This window comes from Eulemur rufifrons, chromosome 7 (assembly GCF_041146395.1).
Source record: "Eulemur rufifrons isolate Redbay chromosome 7, OSU_ERuf_1, whole genome shotgun sequence".
Lineage (NCBI taxonomy): Eukaryota > Metazoa > Chordata > Mammalia > Primates > Lemuridae > Eulemur > Eulemur rufifrons.
The window spans coordinates 4,335,244-4,357,914 of NC_090989.1; the positions used below are offsets into that span (position 1 = coordinate 4,335,244).

At 53.1% G+C, this 22,671-nt stretch overlaps 1 protein-coding gene across 3 annotated transcripts in view; it reads left to right on the top strand.

The window, feature by feature from the left end:
• Window positions 1-3,023: 3,023 nt before the first annotated feature.
• TMPRSS2 (transmembrane serine protease 2) overlaps window positions 3,024-22,671 on the top strand; it is a 36,741-nt gene continuing 17,093 nt past the window's right edge. Inside the window, exons 1-5 of one of the 3 annotated variants that reach the window (XM_069472266.1) lie at window positions 3,024-3,073; window positions 12,135-12,205; window positions 14,247-14,469; window positions 18,223-18,309; window positions 19,084-19,203. In XM_069472266.1, the coding sequence (XP_069328367.1) occupies window positions 12,191-12,205; window positions 14,247-14,469; window positions 18,223-18,309; window positions 19,084-19,203 (445 nt within the window). In that variant the 5' untranslated portion in view covers window positions 3,024-3,073; window positions 12,135-12,190. Of the gene's footprint in view, window positions 3,074-3,201; window positions 3,224-12,134; window positions 12,206-14,246; window positions 14,470-18,222; window positions 18,310-19,083; window positions 19,204-22,671 lie in introns of those variants that run through there. The other 2 variants (XM_069472267.1, XM_069472265.1) reach the window with 2 other exon arrangements.

A 22,671-nucleotide genomic window follows, 5' to 3' on the forward strand; every position in this document is an offset into this window, starting at 1 on the left:
TGCTGGCCTAAAGGTCTTGATTCCAAAAGGAGAAATGCTTCCGCCAAAGGACGTAACAATTCCATTAAACTATAACTTAAGACTACCACCTGGCCACTTTGAGCTCCGCATGCCTCTGAATCAACAGGCAAAGAAGAGAGTTGTGCCGTTGGCTGGGGTAATTGATCCGGACCATCGAGAGGAAACTAGACTACCACTCTACTGCAGAGGTAAGGAAGGGTATAGCCGTAACATAGGGAATCTCCTAGTTTTGCCAGGCTTGTGGTTAACATCAGTGGGACACTCCAACAGCACAATCCAAGCAGGACTACTAATGGCCCAGACGCTTGAGGAATGAAGGTTTGGGTACGCCACCAGGTAAACAGCTGTGATCAGCTGAGATGCTTATTGAAGGCAAAGGGGGTGCAGAGTGGTTACTGGAAGAGGCTGGTTATAAATACCAGCTATGCCCAGGCAAATAGCTAAATAAAGACTGCAGTCGTCCTGAGTATTTTCTCCTTGTTTTCTTCTGAATACATTTGTGTGTGCATCTGTGTGTGTGTGTGTGTGTGTGTGTACCGTGTATATGTTTGTTTTATTTCCTCTCTTATTCCCTTACTATGTGGTATAGGGTGTATTGACTTTATATCATTGTATTCATTGTATTAAGTTTTGTTAATTTTACATCACTGTATTTAAGTTATAGGATGTCAAGGAGAAGGGTAAACATCACTCAAGGACTTTCTTCCTCTCCTGGGGAAGGCATTAGTGCATTTTTGGCTGTATGAGGATAGTTGTAACATGTTAGGCTGAGTGATAATCTTGCTATCGTCTTTATTTGGAGATTAAACACGGTTTGAGAAGACGTGGGTGGGTGCCGAGCTGACATGGGGTAGACTTGTGGTGCTTAATTTTATGTGTCATGTTGACTGGGCCATGGGCTGCCCGGATAGTGGGTTAACCATTATTTCTGAATGTGTCTGTGAGGTGTTTCTGGAAGAGACTAGCATCAGAACAGGTGAACTGAGTACCCCAGATGGCCCTCCCCAAAGTGAGCAATCTGTTGAGAGCCTGAAAAAAATAAAAAGGTGGAAGAAGGTTGAATTCACTCTCTGACTGTGTGAGCTAGACTTCAATCCTCTCCTGCCCTTGGCATGCCTGGTCTCAGCCTTGAGGTCTAGACTGGAATCTACACCATCAGCTCTCTGGCTCTCGGGCTTTCGGGCGTTTGAACTGCAGCACCATTCTCCTTGGGGACATCAGGCTGTGGGGCTTCTCAGCGTCCACAGTGGTGTGAGCCAATTCCTCACAATGTATCCCTCTGGACATATATACGTATATCCCCTGCTGGTTCTGCTTCTCTGGAGAAGCCTGCCTACCGACGCCAAGGGGAAAGCGAGTGTCAGGTGAGTGACACCACAAGGGAGCTGGTGGTCAGCACACAGCACCTGCCATGTAGCTGGATATTAGGGGTCACTTCTGCAGGCACCAAACACACTGTCAGGACACAAGTAGGTGAGTTGCCACCAGAACACAACTAGATCTGCCCTACGTGCTGGAGACTGTCTTCCAGAGTCTTCCACTGGGGACAGCCTGGGGCGCAGGGCAGGATGGGAGATGGGCAGAGGTGGGTGTTTTGGGGACAATCCCTGTTGTGGATGCTAAGAGCAGACCAGAAAAGGAGCCAGGGGAGGGGGCGGGAGGGAAGGACTTACTAGGAAAGTCCAGCCCCCAGGGAGAGCTGCCCAGGCAGGGAATGTGGAGCCCAGGCAGCGTGATTTGGACTGAATTCTTGGCTTTTTTCTGCTCCCACCTTATTTTAAAGCAAATTGTGTTCCTTTACATATTGTGTATGGGAGGAAAAAATATGCTTCCGTTCACCTTTCTAGAGTCTTTGGCTGGTCTGTGAATTAAATTGACATAAGACAGATTCACAGGTGTAAAACCATTTTAACTGGCACACTCAGGGGAGACTTAAAGCAGCAGCCACGTGACTGAGCTACAGAATGGAATAGAGGTCGGGGGTGGGGGGCGTGGAGGCACATTATGAGAGGGCGAGGGGAGGAAAGTCTGCCTTGTTAGCAGATGAAAGTTTCTGCGGGGATGAAAGTTGCCCAGAACAGCTTCCTCCCCGGTACAGAGGAATTTACCAAATTTACATTTCCTTTAGAGATGTAAATTTCCTTCACAAAGGGCCGCGGTTCCGAGCTACACCTGTGTCTGCAGTTTCTCAAAACGACCAGTTCCAAATAAGCAAATTGCCAAAGAGGACTATTTTGGGGTGACATACTCTGGTCTCCCATAGCCAAATTTCAGGGTGGTATATCCTGAATCCCCACGGTTGCAAATATTGAAAAAGCCTCTGAAGTCCCCGGAAAAGCTGCGTCTGCTGGGCCGAGGTGTGTCCCACCGCGTCCTCACCCCCCTTCCCCGCCCGGCCCGTGGTGCGAGGAGACCTCGGGCCCCTCTGGGGAACCGTGTCCACTGGGGCGACTGGGGCGGGTCCTCGGCGCCGCTTGTGCTTCGGCCAGCGGTCCCCTGAGGCCGACTCCTGGGTCCTTGCACAGAGGCCGCATTGCCCCTCCCCCCGCCACGCGCCCCGCCACCTGAGGGAGTTCGTGAGGCAGCAGCTCCAGGGGTTCACCCGGGACTGGATTAGCGCCCCCCGGAATCCCCCTCCTTCAAACTCGGACAGGGCAGCGTCGGAGACCCCAGGGGTCCGGGGACGTGGGGAGGGAGACGTGTTCCTCCGCAACCTTAAACTGCCCGCTGGGGCCAGACGTGGGAAGTGCCCAGGAGTCCCCTCCGGGTCCCGCCGCGTCCCGGGCTAGCCCTGGGGAAACTCCTCCCCCCGCTCCCACCGCCCCCTCCGGACCCGCCCCCGCCCCCGCGGACAGCCGCTCCGGCCCGTCCCCTCCCCGCTCCCGAGGTGACCGGGGACCCGCGTGTGGGGGTGTCACCCTGGGCACCCGGACGCCGCCTCCTGAGATAAAAGCGAGAGCCAGGAAGGTCGGGGACTCGGGCGCCAGCCGAGGAGACGCGAGCGCCGCGGGAGGCCCGGGAGGCGGAGAGGAAGGCGGGGCGGGAGCTGCAGGTGAGCAGCGCGCGACCTGCTCCCGGGGCCCGGGCGCGGTTCCGGGCTTGGGAGGTGGACCTGGGCGACTGGGAACGACCCAAGTCCCGGCCCCGCTCCGGGCGTGGGTGGCTGGAGGCGAAGCCGAAGCGAGGAGCGTGAGCGCCGCAGGTGCGTCCGCCCGGGCCGAGCGGCAACCCGCCCTCCGAGGGGCCGGAGGGGGCTGCACGGTGGGGACACTGGGGCGCGCGGCTTGGACCCCTGTCTGCCCCTGTTGGCGTCGTCAAGCTGGGGCAGGTGGCCCTGCGAGTCCCTTGCCAATGGGTCAGAGAAGAGGGTGCCTCCGGGTCTCTCGGGGTGGGTCCCCGAGCTGGAGCGGGTCCTGGGGCGCCGGCCCTCTACGGCCCCCACCTTGTCGCCCGGGGTGCGCCTTTTCTCTTTGGGGACGAGGAAGGAGGAGGAGGGCTGTCGGTGTTTCTTTGTTTCGGGGAAATCTCTGCAGTCCCGGAGTGTTACCTGAACTCCTTCGGCTCTTGGTTCCCTACCGAGGTGGGGAGAAACTGGAAACTCGCTCAGATGCCGGGAACGATACGGCCGGCGCGGCCGGGACCGCGGGGCCAGGCTCCCGTAGGGGCCGCGGGCGAGGCACGAACGGCTCTTCAGCCCAGGGGAGGGAGTGTTGGTGACCCGGACCCCACTGCTGCGATCAGGGCCGGGGCCGCCTGGACACGGGGCACCCGCAGGAGCCGGCCTGGGAGGACCCGGCCTGGCCGCTGGGCGCGCGCTCCCTGCTGGGGCAAAGGCCTGGCACCTGGGTGCTTCGGTCCACGGCATCCCGTCCAGACGGACTCGGGTCGGTGGCACCCTGGGTGACTGAGCGCACCAGCCTGGCAGTGGGCGTTCTGTTCGCGCGCAAGCCTAGCTGAAGAACTGCCCTAGCGCCGGAAAGTTTGCACATCCACATCCAAGAGGCCCTGGGTGAGGGTGGCCGCTGGCACTGGCGTGCTGGAAACCCGGCCGAGTGCGAGCGGCAAGGGAGCGTCCCAGTTCGCCCCGCCCCAGGACACAGCGCGGTGGCCGGGAGAAGTCCCGTTCAGAACGCACAGGCGGCAGGCTGGCTCAGGAGGAATCCTGGTGGCTTGTTTGCAACGGAAAGGATAGCTGGGCTGCCCAGGTGGGGAGGGGTCACCCGGGGCTTGGCCTCGGGGCTCTGCAGCCCTCCAGGTAAACAGGTGCAGTGGTCCTGTGGCCAAGATCGCGTGGTGTGATGCCTGGCTCACCAAGCTCCCAGCGGGGAGAACCACCTGAAGGATGGAAAATTACAAGGGCTACAAGGCCAGTTACAAGGTGTTTGGAAAACCTAAAGTGAGGCGAGGGTGGTTGACCTGGCCTGGAGGGTTGTCCAGGAAGTGAGGATGGAGCCAACCTCCCATGAAGAAGGGGCGGGGGCTGGGAGTGTGGCAGCAGAGTTTACCAGGGGAAGGGACGTGGGGACACAAGGAGATAAGGGAGCCCAGCTCCTTCGCTGCTGCTGCCCCCCAGTGAGGCGAAGGGAGGGCCTGGTGGTGGGGGAGGGGGAGCTCCCCCAGGAAGTCTGGAGGTTGCTCGGGACTCCCTCACCTTTACTGAGCTGCTTCAGAAAAGGTGGGACCTGCCTCCTTTCCCCCAGCACACCTCACTGGACAGAGGGGCTGCCACTGGGGACACCACCGAGTGGAACACACTGCACGAGGATTGGGGTGGTGGCATCCTTATGGGCTGGGACCTCTGCCTGGAGATGGCGGTTGACACCTCCGTCTCTGCTTGTTTTTAATGATCAACCGGTGGGCAGGCTGGGCCTTTGTTCTCAGCTTAGACATTTGTTTGGTCCCCAGCAAGTTCCATCTTACTCACTGCCGCCCCCAACCCCCAACCTTCTGGCAACAAGGTTGTGCTGTTGCCACATGCAGAGCCCTCCTGGTGGCTTGGTGCTGGCCCCACTGGCTGCTCCACTGTGATCCCAAGTCACTTTCATCTTAGGAGTAAATTTGGCTTCACTGGTATCATAATAATAACCACAGGCACTGATGTGACACTTTCTTCCAGCCAGGCGTCGTCGCAAGCTCTTTATGGCATATTTAACTCAGTTATGAGGACACTGTGACCTGGGGATGACCACAGGCTGCACAGGTCGATGCTCCGGTATTAGGTTCTGAGCTGGAGACACAGGCGGTTAGGAGGGACTGTGGTGACCATCAGCCCAGAGTGTCAGGTCCCTTCCCTCCATCGCTCAGCTCCTCTTGGAGGGTAGAGTGTTCAGGGCCAGTGGAGAAAAGGAAAGTTGGAGGCTGTGAACAAGGCCCGGGAATCCTGGTTCGCAAGGGCTTGCTGCTGGGCCGGGCTCGGGTTCTCCTCGGCCTGGCAGACCCCGGCACCTGCCCGCAGCCCCCTGGACTCTGTGCTGCCCCCCAGCCCCCAGCAGCACGATGTGGGTGAGAGTGCTCGGGACTCCTCAAGGGGGCCTGCGGAGGGCTGGCCTCGCTGGGGGACGCTGTGCAGATGTCCTGGAGGTGGTGAAACCGACCGGTGCGGCATCCCTGAGACCATCATCATCCTTGTGTTAGTGTGCCGACCCCTACTCTGGGCCCAACCTGGAAGTTTAAACCAGGAGTATAGCCAGGCAACTCTTTTCCTGGTCTTTTCAAATCTTTTCCACCTAAATCTGTGGCAGGATTCCTGGGGGACCTTTGCCCTGGTCCCCATTGCTGCTTCAGACTCTGGGAGATTGGGGCCCAGGAATCTTAATGTTTTTATAAGCCTTTCTGAAAATTCTAGGTTTGGGAACAATTTGTCAGGTCTAAGCCTTGAGAACTGAGGCAGAAAGGAATGGTGACTGGTCAATTGAGTGGTCGGTGTCCATTACTGAAGAACTGGAAACTGGCTCTGCTGGCAGGGAGGGTGCCGGAGGGCTCTGGAGGCCAAGGAGTGCTCCCTGCAAGGAGTTGGTTGTGGGGGAATGGGACATTGCAGGCCCTGGTGCCTGTCCCCTCTCTGATCTCTTTCACTTTGCACTCTCTGGGTGTTCCCTCATCCTACTGTCACTGAGCCTTCACCTGCTCTTCCTGGCCCCTCCTTACTTTCCAGGGCACCTGTCAGGGACCCCCCAACACTTGGCGTACCCCAGGATGCATTGGGTGGTCTCAGGATTGGGGTGCAGGAGCATGAGCTGAGGTCTGCACTGGGGCAGCCTTTGTGGGTCAGTCCCTTCCTGGACCTAAAGGCTGACTTGGGGAGTCCTGGCTTGCAATCCCCAGGAGTAGTGGGCCTGGGTCCGAGGGAGGCGGGCTCAGGAAGCCCCTGGTTCCGACGGGAACACGGACTCACGGGGAGGAGCAAAGGGTTGTCTGCAGCCGGTTAGCGGTTCAACTGATCACACAGGCAGCTCTGCGTGATGACCTAGAGTGGAGACTCCTCAAGGAGGCAGAGACCTACCTGGGACTTGTTTTTTCCTGGTCACCAGGCAGTGGTCAGGAGAGAGGAACTGAACGCCTGGGAGACGCCCTGGTCAGCGGAAGAGGCTGATTTTCTGCGGGGGTGTGGGCAGTTACTTGCATTCTAAACAGAGTGGAGCTCAAGGGGCAGGTGACTCAATGACATGCATTTTGCTCTTCCTGGAGGTGAGTGAGGTGAGAGCTTGGGCATCTGGTGAGTGCCTGGAGTTAAGCCGCCAGGCATCAGTGGCGGGTGGGCTGGAGGGTTAAGGGTGCAGAGTGTGATAAGAAAGCGGGAATGTTTGAATAGCACCATGGTTTGTGGTCCTGGTGGCTGAAGTTCACGCAAGGGTAGACCAGATGGAAGAACTGGGGCACTCAAGCAGGACTGAGAAGAGAGGCCGTGACGATCATGCTGACATTCATTAGAAAAATATTTTCAAGCGAGAGCTAAATTGTCAGATGAACCTGGGCCCAGGCTTTATTACTGCTTGTCTGTCTGTGGTGTGAGACCCAGTGTCAAATTCCTTCCTGTTCAAGCCTTTGCTTTCCAAGGGGCCATCCTGGCAGGGGACCGAGCCTGACCTTACTGCCGCACAGCCTTGGGGTCACGGGAGACTGAGTTTTCTAGGGACGACGGGTTTGGATCTCATTTTGTGAAATTCTGATGATGGAGAGTTTGGTGACATTTTCAAGTTCATGGGCGATGATACATTTATAAGGAGTTGGGATTGACTTTAAAAGATCATCAAGTCTGGCCTCGGAGCTAAAGCCCAGTTCTGCCCTAGAATATGCTGGAGAAATGATCTTCCAGTCTCGAAACAAATGTCTTTAGGTTTAATGAATTCAGTACTTTCCAAGGTAGCTCACATTTGAACTTTCTAATTTTTAGAAACGTGGTTTCCCCAAGTGGAGTCAAAGCCTGCGGTTCTGGTAGTTCCGATCATGCATCCTGGTGCCTTCTCTTGGATTTACGTAGAATAAATTGGATTCCTTTTCCACACAGCAGTCCTTGGATATTGGAAGACAAACCTATCTGCTCTCATTACACTGAGAGCTCAGCACGTGTTGGGCACCATGCTAGAAAATTCACTTTCTCACTTAATCCTTACAGCAGCCCTATTGTTTTATTAGCCCCGTTTTACAGATCAACTTGGGCAAGTTCTTTAAACCTCAGCCAGTGGGCTGTGTGTGGTGTCAAGGAGTGGTGGCCTGGGGACCTCTGCTGCCTGCCTGTCTGTCATTTTAGCGGTGCACTCAGCTTTGTGCCCCTGGACCCCTGCGAGGTCACTCACTGTCCTGACTTGGCCAGGTACAGGTTTCCCTTCTCTCTCCGTTAAATTTCATCTTACTCATTAGGCCTTTGGAACTCAAAAAATATTTGAACGCTTTCTTTGTATGGTACAAAGCTAGACTTAAAAAAAAAAAAAAAAAAAGAGGACCAGACCTGATTCCTGCCCTAAAAAGTTTGTAATCTCTTTGGGACAATGAGTCATTCACAGAGAGAGAAACTTGAATGATGTAGGCGATGCCTCTCCTGAGGTCATCTCTGTTTCTCTCTCTCTCTATCTGTAGAATTCCTGTGCCAGTCACTGTGTCAGCCATTTGTCTGTCTTATACTCGTTTATGTTGAGCTGTTACTGAAATCCACCACTGTCATTTCACTTTCATTTAACAGTGTGTCATAGCCCCAGGAGGACAGAACATTTTCTTGTATACTGTGATTTGAGTGCCGTGGTTTTGGCAGGAGGGGTTCTTCTCGATCACGGGGTCATTGGAAGGGCAGTGTCTGTGGATGGTGGCGGTGTTGCTCTGGAGTTTGAAGAAGGAAAACGGAACCCGAGGAAGGTGAGGCCTCGCCTGCCTGCTCACCCTTACACCTTCCGAATCTTGGACAGTACCCGGCACACAGTGGGGACTTCAAGAAGGAGCAGGAGTGGCTGTGTGGTGTTCGTGGTGATGTCGGCGGAGCCTCAATGACAGGGAATACCCCTGACTCCTGGATTGAAACCGGCGTCTATGGCCTGACTTCATTCACATTGGTTTGGTTGTTTTCAAAATAAGCATCCAGCAAGTGTGTTCTGAGATCTCCCGAGGAAAGAAACTAGAAGAAACTATTCTTGTTTTGGAAATAACTCATCCTGTCATGGGATGCAGATGGGATCTCACAGCCTCATCCTGTGCATGGTGGCTGGGCAGGTGGCTCGGGCTGGCTTGCCTCTGAAAGAGCAGCCTGGAGTGGACAGGACAGCTGGAGGGCAGCCGCGTGTGCGGTGAGGCTGCGGTGGGTGATACTGTCACTGTCGGGGGAGGAGATTCGGAGCTTCATCCACTTTCGCTCTTTTGCCACTGAAAGGAAGATTTCCCAAAGTGCTGCATTACGGCTGGCTTTCTAGAGTGGAGAACAATCAACTCTGTCCTTTAAATGACAGGAAAGGACATTCGCTAAGCAGTGTTGCCTCTTGTCAACCAGGTTATATCTTGCTACTTTCAGAAACCAGTTAATGAGATTTACAATCTCGTGTGGGCGTGGAAATGCCTGTTTTGAAAATGAGTGGAGCTGAATCTGATTTCCTGGCCCACTGGGGACAGTGACGCTCCCCTTTCAGATCCGACGCCAGAGCGGGACATTTCCCCCTTCTTTTCTTTTCTGCTGGAGAAAATTACTGGCATCACGACTCTTGTCTTCTATTCCAAAGTCCATGGTAGCTGATCGGGGCACACTTAATATTGTTGGCTCTCATGTGGTGTGGGCCGTGAGATCACTGCATGAGATAGGGCTGTCCCGTGATCGCCTCTGGGTCCTGTGGCTTTTATTGGACAGTTCATGGTCGTGGCTCCCGGCGTTCCGCCCTTTCCTGGCTTCCTCCTCTCTCATTGTGAGGGATCGAGAATGAATAGCGAGCATGGATTTGAGCTTTGATTCATCGTTCCTTTCAGAGGGCTCCTGGACTGGGAAAGCCGCCAGTGGGATCAAATTTTCATTTCCTGAAACTTCAGCCGAACCTACAACTGGTCAGATAGCAGAGCTGAGAAACCAGAGGGGTGAGAATGAGTGCGGTTAGGCAGAGCTCTTTGGGGAGTAACCTCAGGACGGTGCCGAGCCCTTTTCTGCTTAGAGACAAGAGAGCAGGATTTACTGTGCCGATGTGGAGCCCTAGCGTCCTCTGTTCACAACGTGGACACCAGAAAGGGATGTCGATATGTGACAGTCACACCCATGTAGATGGCTTACATGTTATAAATATGTCTCAAATGGTGATCTTTCCCACCTGCACGTTAGTCAGTCTTCTTTCCTCATACCCAGAAGGGTGTGGACTTTATTTTTAATCTTAAAACAACTCAAAGCTATCAACATGACCTGGTTCTTATATTTTATCTGTATGTGAAAAGTAAATAAATGATCTGGGGAATTTTTATTGTGATCTGTTTAGTGAGGTTTCCTGGGATTAAAAAGCCATGCTCGTGTTGATTCACAGCAGGTTGTCGGGGTACTTTTAGTTCGATGGTTCTGACGCTGATTTTGCTCGGGAGATGGAGCAGCAGCCGTGTGCCGGAGCTGGCGCCACCATGCTGGGCGCCGCTGGACTTGGAGAGCTGGTGGGCTTCATGCGGTAGCGTGGGAGCACTTGCCAGGCACAAATCTCTTCTCCTTCAGCAGGTTGTGAAACATTTACCAGCTTTATAATTATTTTGTTTAATGAAAATTTGTGTAGCACTTACTGTGTGCTGGGCACTGAGCACTTGGTTGGTACCAACTCATTTAATAACGTCTGACAACCCCACACGGTAAGTGCTACTATTATCTACATTTGCAAATGAGGACACTGAGCCACAGAACATTAACTTGTTCCAGGGCACAGATAGTGAGGGACTGAGCCTGGTCCCAGAGGACTGTGCTGTGCTACCTGCTGCTGTTTGAGCGCCTACTGTGTACTGCCTCTTATAGATGAAAAATTTTCAGACCCTGATCTGGCCGACTCCAAAGACCAGAGCCTTCTCCAGGGCACATGGTCTTATAAATGGATGGTCTCGAAGACTATTTCTTAAAATATTCTTTGGTCATTTCAAGCCAGGAGGAGAGCGGTAGGGAAGAGCCCTTCATTTACTCGTGAGAAGGTATTAAAGAAAAAATCCTTCAGGGGCACTTGTTAAAGGTGGTAAGGCGGACTTGTTAGCAGGGCCATCCTGGCAGGTGGAGGCACCGAGGCAATGGGATTTTGCAGTCGGGGAGAGAGACTGGGCTCAACTCTGAACACGGCGTGGGCAAGTGGGGACTAATTTATAACTAAGGAACAGGGTCGGGGGGTGGAGTAGTCACTAAGAGAAGACATCAAGGATGAGGGGCATTCCGGCCAAACTGACCTAATGGATTCTTGCTGAAGACTGGCAAGGTGGTCACACGTCCCCTGGGGGATGGTGGAGGGTGAGGAACCTGCTCAGGTATGGAGAGTGTTCAGACATCAAGGGTGGGGGTTCTTGCTAAGCTGACCTAGCAGGGTTCTTTGCTATGAGTGCATGTTACCAGGAAGTGCCCAGACGGCCTAGGCGGCTCAGGAGCCTGGTAAGGTCTGGCCAAGGGAAGAACCTTGTCAGTGGAGAATGAGGTCGGAACGAGGGCTTTGCCACAAAGCATTTCATGGTGATGGTATCTCTAGGTATTATTGTTAACTCTTCATAAATGGCTACAAGCAAAATGGCCCATGGTTTTCTTCTCGTTACTGCCTATTTTAGAAACAGTCTAAACGGTTAGCTCTGAATTCTGTCTGTTGGATTTGGGGCAGTAAACAGTGTGGGTGTGGATGTGTTTTATGGAATTTTGTTTACACATGTATTTTTAAGAATTGGGAGGTTGCATATGGCTTCCTTAGAAGAGTCAAATGTGAGCTGTCTCTGGTGCTGGGCTCTGGACCCCCTGCTGGGCAGAGGGTGGCTGCGCACGGCGCCTCTGGACATCCGCGGGAGGGAGGATCTGCTCGCACCTGCCGTTCCTTGGTGCCTGGCGCGGGGAGGTACCCCTTCACGTAGCAACACGGTGCTGAGGCTCCGTCCATTTTTCAGACGAGGAACCTGAGGGTTCAGCGAGGTTCAGTTACTCGCCCAGTGACACCTCTAGAGGTGGCTCTGCCAGGAGTTGGCCCCAGGTCTTTGCCTCCTGGGCCATCCTTAGCTTCTTCCGAACCTGATGGGTTTAGAGGTCGCCCGGCAGTTGGCAGAAGCACCGGGAGGGGGAAATCACAGCCCCCTGGTGAGGGCCGTGTTCACGGCTGTAGGACCCCTGGGCTCAGTGGCAGTGGAGCCCTGGGCACTCCCCGGGGTGCCACCCAATGGGTGTCCGAGTCTTTGAGCCTGTCCCTCCTTCTGGGTCAGGTGTCCCTGGCCACCCCCACCTGCTCGCTGTAACCCCTCAGGTGCCAGCCAGCCCCAGAATCCTTAAGTGTGGAGGGGGTGGGGAAGAGGAGTGGAAGGTCGGGCCAAGGTCAGTGGGCAGCACTGCTGTGTGTTCTGGTGAGAGGTGGCCTTCACCTAGAAGGTTTCTAGTTCTTTCTAGATTTATCTTTCAAAAACTAGCTGATATGGAAATATTATAGTCCTACAACTCTTTTTTCTAGGTCATCTTGAACGTTCCAAATACCTCCCATTACTCGATGCTGTTGATAAAATCAGGATGGCTTTGAACTCAGTAAGTGGTTAATTATTACCTCCCTGGCCTTTCCTTCCTTCCCTTGCCCCGGCTGGTATCCCGGCAGTGTGTGGTGGTCAGCATGTGTCAGAGCGATGTGCAGGGCTGTGGGCTGCAGGGGCCTGGCACGTGGTGGCAGCTGCACGGGTGAGTCTCGAAAGCCATTGCTGGCGGGTCCAAGTGGGTGATGTTCATGCTCACCTTGACTCCTCCCGTCCTGCTCTGCAGGTGGGGTCGGGGTGGGCGGGGCCGAGGTGTGAGGACAGAGGAGGCAGGGTGGTGGTAAGAGGGAGTAAGGCCCAGGGAATAGAGACCTCCGTGGGATACCACTGGGGCCCGGCTTCCTGATAAACCAGGGAAAGTCTGACCTAGCGAGGCCTTGGGCGGGCCGTCCCACCTTGGGGACAAATGCACTTATCTTTGTTCCCCTGTTATCTGACCAATTCATCTTATACCTGAAATAAGAGTGTTCAGTAAAGAGTTTGAAATTTTTCCTAGATTCTATATTCAGAAAATAGACCTTTGTTTTTCCCTTGATTTGTTACTGATATCTATTTTTTCCCGGATCTATTTTTAATTTTAAATCTATTGCATAGGACTCTCGGAGACATCTGGGTGGGACGGCGTGTTCTTAGATGGTTGAGATTGAGGCCCAGCACATGCCGACTTTGGAGCCTCTGGTACCCTCATTTAGATAAGAGATTACGTTCCATTTCCCTCTGTCCACTGCCCTGGCCTAGAGTTACAATCTTCGGACTCTTGAAGGCCGGCATTAGTGAGTTCCTAAGCAGAGGTTAACCCTGGAGCCTGCATTTGGTTGTTGCTTTATAATCACACTTCCCTGGAAGCCCCATTTAAACTTCTAAGGAGTAAGTGGCCTCTGCCCAGAATACCTGTCCTCTGAGAACAGCCTCACTGTCATCTCTGAGGCCAGCAAGGGACAGGGGCAGAAATTAGTGAGTGGGAAAAAGTTTTGCATGGGGACCTTTAGGCACAGATAAGAGGACAAATGTGGCTTCCCAGAGAGGCCCAGACAAGGGGCAATTGAGGGGAGTTTGAAGGAAGGGGAAGACGGGGCCGGGGGGGGGGGGTCCAGAGTGTCCTGTTGGGGGTGGGCCTTGGGAAGGCAATGTGCAAGTAGGCCGAGGGAGGGAAGAAGGACATTCTAAGAAGACAGGCGCCAGCCCAAAGATGGAGCTGGGAATAAAACGCCACACTGGGCAGTTCCTTTCACATTTATATGTATGTGTGTACACTCTGACCCCGAAACTCCACTCAAAGGGCTGTAGCTGCAGGGATCCAGGCCCTTCGCGCAAAACTCCGAGTGCTGTGCACGGGCGTTCACTGCGGCAGGACGGCGAGAGCCACGCTGTAAACCCCTGAAGTGTCATCAAGAAGGGATGATGAGTAAATGATGGTACATCTCCTGTAAGAGAAGAGGACATAGAAAGGGAATTTGCAGAATCACATGGAGAGAATACTCCTCCAGGCACATTTCTTAGCTCAGTTTCTTTTCTGCAAAGTGGGTGCCTTAATGGTACCTGTCCCAGTCTCGGGGGCTTACGGTTAGGTTCCAGAGAGATTGTGAGTACAGAGGCCCCGCAGCACGTGTGTTCTGCAGCGTTAGCTGTTGTCATTCTCTTTAAAATTCTAGTATCTTTAGTCTGTAGTTTTGCACCTTGATTCTCAAGAAGAGGCCTAGGGGAATTAAAGGTGAAGGATATTGGCTTGATTGGTTCGAATCCCAGACTTCTACACAATTTATTATTATTATTGTTTACTTTTTACTAAATCCCAATATCTGCCACTTTTTTTTAAATGTCAAAGAATAAATAATAAAAAATAAAACAGAAGACAGACAATTGAAAATTCTGGTTAGTTTTTATTCTAGATAAGTTCAATACTTGACATAATGATAGGTCCCCCAGAAGAATCTGCAGTACTGCTGCAGCGTCTTGTGGGAGTGCATGTGAGATTGGGTATTTAACCCTTTAGGGTAAGTAAGAGTTTCATGGGCTTTGTCTTGTTTTCAATTGTTTAGGGGTCACCACCAGGTGCTGGACCTTACTACGAAAACCATGGCTACCAACCGGAAAACCTCTACGCCCCCCAGCCCCCCGTGGCTCCCAGTATCTACCCAGCGTATCCGGCTCAGTACTACCCGGCCCAGGTTCCCCAGTACGCTCCGAGGGTTCTAACCAACGATCCGACTCCCGCCCTCCACACGCAGCCCAAATCCCGGTCGGGAGCCGTGTGCACCTCAAGTAGGACCCTCTTTGTGTTTGTTTCCTACCACGGCCCTGAGTTCCTGGGTCTATCTCCCCACGTGGGCTCTCTGCTCCCAGCACCGCTGTCACCAGCTGTCCTGGTCTGATCCTGTCCCTCTGTCTCCACGCGGCTTTTCCTGCTCCTCCTGCTGGGGCAGAGCTGTCGCCGCCGGGTCTCCCTCCTGCCCGGGGCTTCTCCGGGGCCTCCGCTCTGCAAGACCTCCGTGTTCTGTTAACCCTCCCGTGCGGCTCTGCCCCTGGGCGTGGGCATTCCACACGGGCCTCTCTGTGTCGTTTCCTGCCTGTGTGGCTTGTCACGGTCTCCTCCTGAATAAATGGTGAGCTCCCAAGGGCAGAGATGAACTGTCCTGCCTTTCTTTGTTGTGACATCCCTGAACACAGAGGGTCATGTTTAGATGCTCCATGTTATTTTGTGTTCGATGCGTGACGTGGCTGGTGTGGTTGTGGCACAGACGTATCTGAGACATCTCACTGGGCTTGACGGTCCTGTAGGTAGCCTTAGCAGGGGTGGGGGGTTACTGAAGGTTGGATGGCCTTTGCTGCTCCTTCAACCCGGTCTCTTTCTTGCCTCATTCATGGCCTTTCTTTGCCATTTCATTTGTCTCCTGTCTCCCCGGCCCCTCCCCCTGGCACCCCCTCCCAGACTTGAATGAGGCTCCTTTCAGTGCTAAGGCTGGCCAGGCGGAGCTAGTACGGCAACAGCAGTACCAAGGACCCACTTATTAATGTTTCTGTTTTATTTTGTGAAATACACATCCCTGTCTATGCAACTTACACAGTTGAAGGTTAGGAAGGAAGTGGATTTCCGTGTGCCACAGTCAATACCAGTACTCCGTGAAGCCCCGTCTGCCCCTCCCAGACCTCTCTCTGCTCTTGACAAGGGCCGTGGCTCTGTTTCTGCCCTTCCACCGCCCCTCACCTTCACAGGGGGCGCTCTCGCCCCACTCCTCCCTTGCAACCTCCTCTCTCTCTGTCCCTGAGTTTCCTGCCCCGCCCTGATCCCTCCCTCCGTCATCCCTTCTCCTCCTCCTTCTCTGCTTCCCTGGGGCCTCCAACCAGTGCCCCTGTCTTTGCACTGATGTCCTTCTGGAGGCGGTGGGTAGGTTGAGACCAGTGGTTTTCAATTGGGGGTGACTTTGATGCACACGGACATGTGGCAGCGTCTGGAGACAGTTCGGGTTGTCATGAGTGGGGAAGGTGTGCTTCTGGCTTCTCCCGGGTAGGTGCTAGGGCTGCTGCTAGACTCCCAGCAATGGGCAGGACAGACCCACGACAGAGAACCGTCGGGCCAAGATGTCAGTGGTGCCCAGGCTGAGAACGCCTGGTCTTTGTCCGCCGCGGTGGCTGGAAGCCGGCCAGCGTGAGGAGAGTGAAGGTGCCCTGGCGTGTGAGCGCCTCCCAGAGAAAGGACAGTGAGGTGTCCTCTCTCGAGGTCAGCACCTCCAAAAGGTGGTGTTCCCACCAAAGAGGGCGAAAGAACCCCTGGCCCACCCGACTCACTTCCGCTTTTCCAGGGGGACAGACCCGGTGGTGACAGCTGGACTGGAATATAACAGTCGTGTGTCCGTTGCTTTCATAGCGAAAGATACGACCTACGTGTGTGGTTCTGGGTTATAAAACTGCCCCATGAGCTCAAAAATAATTTAGTGATTTTATTGAACTTGCCTTGGCATTATTTTTAAGAATATGCTATTGGTGCATAATAAATAGAAAAGTATACATTTTGTAAGTGTAATGTTTGAAACTATTTTCCAAGTTGTTTAGATAGCACAGATTCAGAAGTACCCCACAGGAGTATGAGGAACTTTTCTCTGGACTTAATGTGCCTATTTGCTTTAGTAACAGCCACAGAAGTTTTTACATTTGAACAGGAATGAATACACATCTTTAAGTTTAGGCTTTGGAGAATTGAAGGGTAACAGTGTATCTGATGCAAATAGGGACTCTAGAAACCACTGTAGGACCGAGTCAATAGCAGACTAAATGGGTAATGATTAAGGTAAATGAATAGTACACTGTAATTAAACTCCTCGGTGTCACCACGGCAAACCGGGGCCAAGTGAAGTCTGTACTGACCACGTCCTGATAACAAAATGCCTGTCCCCCCAAGGATAAAGCTGGGGGCTTCCCGCTGCACACACTAGCGAGAGCTGGGCAGATTGCCACACACTCAATGTCAAGTTAAGGATGCCTGATTTAACAATCTTTAACCCGAAAGGCAAGTTATCTTATCTTAGATAAAATGGCACGCAGGGAAGTCACCTATCGAAGAAAATGACCTTGGTAATGGGTGAAAGAGGCCATTTGGAATTTCTCCCGTGAACTGCACCGGCTCCCGCCTGCCACCTTAAGGCACAGTCACTGTAGCTGAGCTATGATGAAATCGTGTGCTTGGGCAATTCTCAAGACCAGTGGCCTCAACTCAGAGCCTGTTAGAAATGCAAATTCATGCCCGACCCCCGCTGAATCAGAATGTCTGGGGATGGGAACCAGGTTCCCCAGGTAATTCTTAAGTCTGTTGCAGTTTGAGAAGGATTGTAGAATGATTAGAATGTGGTAACAAAATGAGAGACATGGCTTTGAGCCCTCAGCAAGGGGGTCAGCTCTGGTCTCTCCAACTCCAGAAGCTTTGATTCTCACCCTGGTTGACTTCCGGGAGCACAGGTGAACACAGGTGGGCAGCACCGGGCGGTCGTGCCACCTCTGCAGCCTTGGAGGGTCTATTTAAGCACCTTCTCCCCTCTCTCCCCTCCCCCTCTCCACCTTCCTTCCAAGGAGGGCTCCCAGGAGCTCCCGGGCACAGGGCTGCTAGGGATCCGGGGTGACGGGCATGGAAGCTCTCCCTCCTCGGCCGGGAGTGGGCTGAGCCCAGTGTCGCTGGGCCAGATGTCTGACTCTGAAGTGCCTTCTGTGGCGTCTGGCGCTGTCTTCCGAACGTTGATGTAGCTTTTGGCTACACTCTTTGGCCAACGATTCTATGTCTGTTTTGACTAGAGAAAACTGGTGACCTTTCCACATTCCTTTATTTGTAGCTGAAATGTGCCTAAACCCTGAAGGGTGCAGTGTTTCTGCCCTCAGACCAAAGGGCCTCTGCCAGCGTGTCGGGCAGAACTTACGGCAGAGATGGGAAGGTTCTACAGCTGTCTCATACGGTAGCCAGTGGCCGCATGTGACTATTGAGCACTTGAATTTGCACCATTTTATTTAATTCCATCTAACTTTAATTAAAGTGCAAATAGCCACATGTGGCTAGTGGCTGTCCGAGCGGGACAGTGTGGATTGTTAAACACCTTTGAGTAAAGCAACTTATTCTTCTGCCTTGAGTACCACTGGCAGGGTGATGATAGTTTGGAGGACATTATTATTATTATTTTGCTTATATTTGTAGTTACCAAAATGAGGCACTTTTCCTCTTTTAGCCCATTTTTCACATTAATCATCTGCCTATTTTAAGACTCTTTAGTGTGCTGTACTTTTTTAAAGAGCTTAACTTTGGGGTACTTTGCTTCAGATCATGGCTTTCTGCTTCTGTTCTCTAAAAACCATAAAGTTTAGTGTTATGGAACACGTAAAACCTCTCAGGGTATGTTTTTAAAATTAAAGTCACATTTTTAAGTGCATATGAGATAATTATTCCTTAATATGGTATACTATAAAAGTAGCGCATACATTTGAGAGCGTGACTTCTAACTGACTCTGACCAAATGCTGTGTCCCCTCCTTCCTCCAGGGACCAAGAAAGCGCTGTGCATCACCGTGGCCCTGGGGGCCGTCCTCGTGGGGGCTGCGCTGGCCGCCGGGCTGCTCTGGAAGTTCTGTAAGTGCCAGGGGCCGGCCCCACTCAGGGCCGCGGCTCCTGCCGTCCCGGAGTCGGGGCACGGGCTGGCTCTGTGGGCCGGGGAGGCCTGCAAGGCCCTCCCTGCAGTTTCTCTCCCACGGAACAAGGCTGTCCTCTTCCTTCTCTTTGTTTAGTTACGGTGCTGCATGAGTAATGCCCTTGGCAGAGGCCAGTCTTGTCGTCCGGGTTGCTCTTGTCACTCTCGTGCTCCCTCCTAATCTGTGGGTTGCTGGAGTCTGGACCTATTTCTGTAGTATTGACACACCGCAGGAGAAGGATTTAGAATTTGTCCTGCCCTTTGGGTGCCAGGTGCCACCAGGCACTGTGAGCACAGGTTCCTCTACCTTGGGGCCACACCTGGTCACCTGTGTCTCATGGTACAGCAGTGGCTGCTGGGGCCAGGCGTGCCCCTCCCCTGCTACCTCCTGTCACCGAAGCCCGTGCCCTTCTGATCAGCCCGGCACGGGGCAGACTCACTGCCCATTTGTGCGTCCCTGAAGTCACCTCTGTGTGACAGAGAGGACATGTGAGTGCTGTCCAAACCCAAACACTGAGCGGGTCCTTCCCATGGGCCCCATGGAAGTAGCGTACCCGGCCCTAAGTCCATGCACAGATGCTCGGGGCAGGGACACAAGTCTCCTCCTCATTAAAAACAAGGGGGAAATGTTTGCTGCTTGTTCGCAGGGCCGGAGGGTGGATGGGGAGACTCCCGTGGGCTCCAGCCTGACGGTGTCCCCTCGTTTCCTCTGCCAGTGGGGAGCAAGTGCGTGGACTCCCAGGTGGAGTGCGGCTCCTCCGGCACCTGCGTCAGCCCGGCTCACTGGTGTGACGGCGTGTCGCACTGCCCCAGCGGGGAGGACGAGAACCAGTGCGGTGAGTGGGCCCCGCCGTGGGAAGTGACCGCTCTGCCCGGGCTGGGGGTCTCCTCGTGGCCACCTTACCTACGGCGGCCGGGTGTGGAGGGCTGGGGGTGACAGGCCAGGCCCGTGTCCAGCACGTCATTGAATGCCCGCCTCGAGGATGAGCCCTGGGGCCCAGAGGGGCTGTGTCCCTGGTGCCACATGGCGGTGAGGGTGGGCTGGTGGGCTCCCAGCTGCTGCTGCGGGGCGTCAGCTGAGGCCAGCTAACGGTTTAACACAGAAAGTGGGGGATGCACTGTGTCACCTCCCAAACAAGCTGCCTTTAAAGTTACATCTGTTGTCACAGAGTGGGACTTCTGTTTGCTTCTGTTGTTTTCTACTGTTTATTTTAATTGACCAGTAAACATTGTATGTATTTATGGTGTGCAACATGGTGCTGTGGTATGTCTCCTCGTGGAATGGCTACACCAGGCTGTTCAGCCTGTGCATCGGCTCATATACACACGTCTTACCTTGTGGTGAAAACACCTACAATCTACTCTCTTGGCAGTTTTCCAGCATACACTCTATTGTCATTAACTTTAGTCACCACGATGTAATAGATCTGTTGCACGTATTCCTCTTGTCTCACTAAAGTTTTGTGTCCTTTGGCCAACATCTCAATTCCCCCACCCTGTCTCGGGGACGCCACTCTGCCGCCTGGTTTCTGTGAGTTTGGCTTTTTCACACTCCACGCGTGAGTGAGTATCTGTCTGTCTGTGCCTGGCTCGTTTCACGTGGCGCAGTGACTGCCGCGTGCGTCCGTGTTGTCGCAAATGACAGGATTTCCTTCCTTTTAAAGGCAGAGTGGTATTGTGTGTGTGTGTGTATGCGCCACAGTTGATCTGCTCACCCGCTGGCGGACGCTGAGGGTGGTGCCGTGACTTAGCTCTTGCGGTTAGTGCTGCCGTGCACGCGGGCTGCAGGTGTCTCTCGAGCACGCCCTCCTCTGCACCCACGCAGACGAGGGGCTGCTGGAGGACACGGTGGTTCTGTTTTTAGCTTTTCAGGAACCTGCACACTGTTTCCATAGTGGCTGTTCCCGTTTACATTCCCCCCAACACTGTGCCGGGGCTGCCCTTTGTCCAATCGCCAACTCGTGTCGCCTTTGTCTCTTCAATCACAGCCATTCTAACAGGCATGAGGTGACACCTCATTGTGGGTTTGATTTCTATTTCTATTTTCAATTAATGTTTGAAGGCGATTCCGAGGGTGGTGCAGTTGCTCTCACAGGGCGAATGATGCCTGCGCGTGACAGTTGTGCCAAGAGTCCCCGTCCCCAGAGCTAGAAGCGCACAGCGGGTTTAGCCCGGCCCAGCAGCCGGCACAGGGCTGCGCCTCGCTTCCTTCCCTTCCTCCCCTAGAACTTATTTCCCAACCACGACGACGGGTTCCAGGCTGTGGATGCAGCACTGGGAATGGTACGTGCGTTCACGCTTGGTTCCCGATAAGCACACTCTGACATGTTTACACTAAAACTATTTTAAAAAAAAATAGAAATTTCAGGATTATAAAGTCAGAGGAATCACCAGAAATCTCTCAGGCAGCTCTCCCCTCCTCCCATCAAGTGCACTCCCAACTTCTTGGGGTTCTCTTTTCTCTTCTCCCCTCCGTTCCCTTTCCCTTCTCTTCCCTCCCCTTCCCTTCCCTTCAGAAAGAGTCTTGCTCTGTCACCCAGGCTGGAGTGCTGTGGCATCAGCCTAGCTCACAGCAGCCTCAGACTCCTGGGCTCAAGCGATCCTCCTGCCTCAGCCTCCCGAGTGGCTGAGGGGCTGGGACTATGGGCACAGCCCCACACCCAGCTAATTTTTCTATTTTTAGTAGTCTCGCTCTTGCTCAGATTGCTCTCGAACTCCTGACCTCAAGCGATCCTCCCTGCCAGCCTCCCAGAGTGCTAGGATTACAGTTGTGAGCCACCATGCCCGGCCTTGGGGTTTTCTTTAAAAACCACAAACCTCAGGGCTGGCTAAGAACACGATAAAAAGGCAGTTTTCCACTTTATGGGGATCTTTCCTCTCCTAAGGGCCGCCCCGGGGGACGATGAGTTTCCTGTTCTGTCCTTACTGTCGGCTCCTGGCCACCTGTGTGAGATGTGCTGTTGGTCCTGGCTCGTGCAATTGCCCAGAGAGGAGGAGGGGCCCCCGAGCTCGGTCCTGTGCCCACCTTGAGCAGCTGTGAGTGGGTACTCGATGCCTGCGTCCTGCCCTGAGAGCTCCCCCGGCGCAGCCTGGCTCCCAGAGCAGGGTTTGCACTTGGAAGTGACTCATCATTGTTTAAAGTAGTGCTTTTGCTTTATTTTGGTGAGAATATATTTGTCACCTTTTTCTTAAATAAAGTAGTGAGTTTTTTTAGGTTGAGTTGTGTGGTTAAGACAGCTTGTGGTTTTCCTACGCTCACGTAAGTGGGCGAATAAACTTCAGCGAGGGGTTTCAACTCCTATGCACCCTGACATTCTCTTTCTTCCTAATAATAAGTTGTATTTATTTGAATACCTTAACAGTTATACACCTGAATAAATTAAAATCCAGGAAGGACAAAAAGGTATGCAATGAAAGATCTCATCTCCCTCACTCTACTTACACACACACACACACACACACACACACACAGACGCACACCCTACCCCACACATATACACCACACACATACACCACACACACACTTATAGCCCCTGTCACCCCCTACCCCCCCCACCATGGGCACACACCACACCCAGCTGTTCACCAACCAAACGTGTTTCTTTCTCAGGGGCAACTAATATGAGTTGCTTCTGCTTCCAGAGAATTTTTGCATAAAAAAAGCAAATATGTGTTTGCATTCTTAATGCCCCTGTCAATGGAAAAAAAGCCAAACTCTATAAAATAATTTTAAAGAGACTTATTCTGAGCCAAATTTGAGGCTTATGACCCGGAGCTACGCCCAAGAGACCTTGAGCAAGTGGACTCACTGTTGCTGGGTTACAGTTTGGTTTTATACATTTCAGGGAAACAGGGGTTACAGATGAAGTCATAAATCAGTATGTGGGAGGCATACATTGGTTTGGCCCGAAAAGGTGGGCCATCTCGAAGGGGGTGGTGAGGGGGGCTTACAGGTTATAGGTGGGTTTAAAGATTCTTTGGCTTGTAATTGGTTGAAGACATGAAGCTTTGTCTAAAGGCTTGGAATGTTTTAAAGTAGTTGCTATTTATCAGAGACAAGCCACCTGACATAGATTTGGTGTGTAAATTGAGGACCTGTAGGTTTGTCTTGCATACCCTTAGGCTTGTTAATGGGTTACAAAGGTTGTCCCCAAGAAGGGAGGGGGGCATGATGAGGCATGTCTGACCTCCCTCCTCCTGTCAGGCAATTTAGTTTTAGGATATTCCTTTGGCCACGAGGGGGTCCATTCAGTCAGCCGGTGGGGGCGGGGGGTAAGCCTGAAAATTTTATTTTAGTTCACACC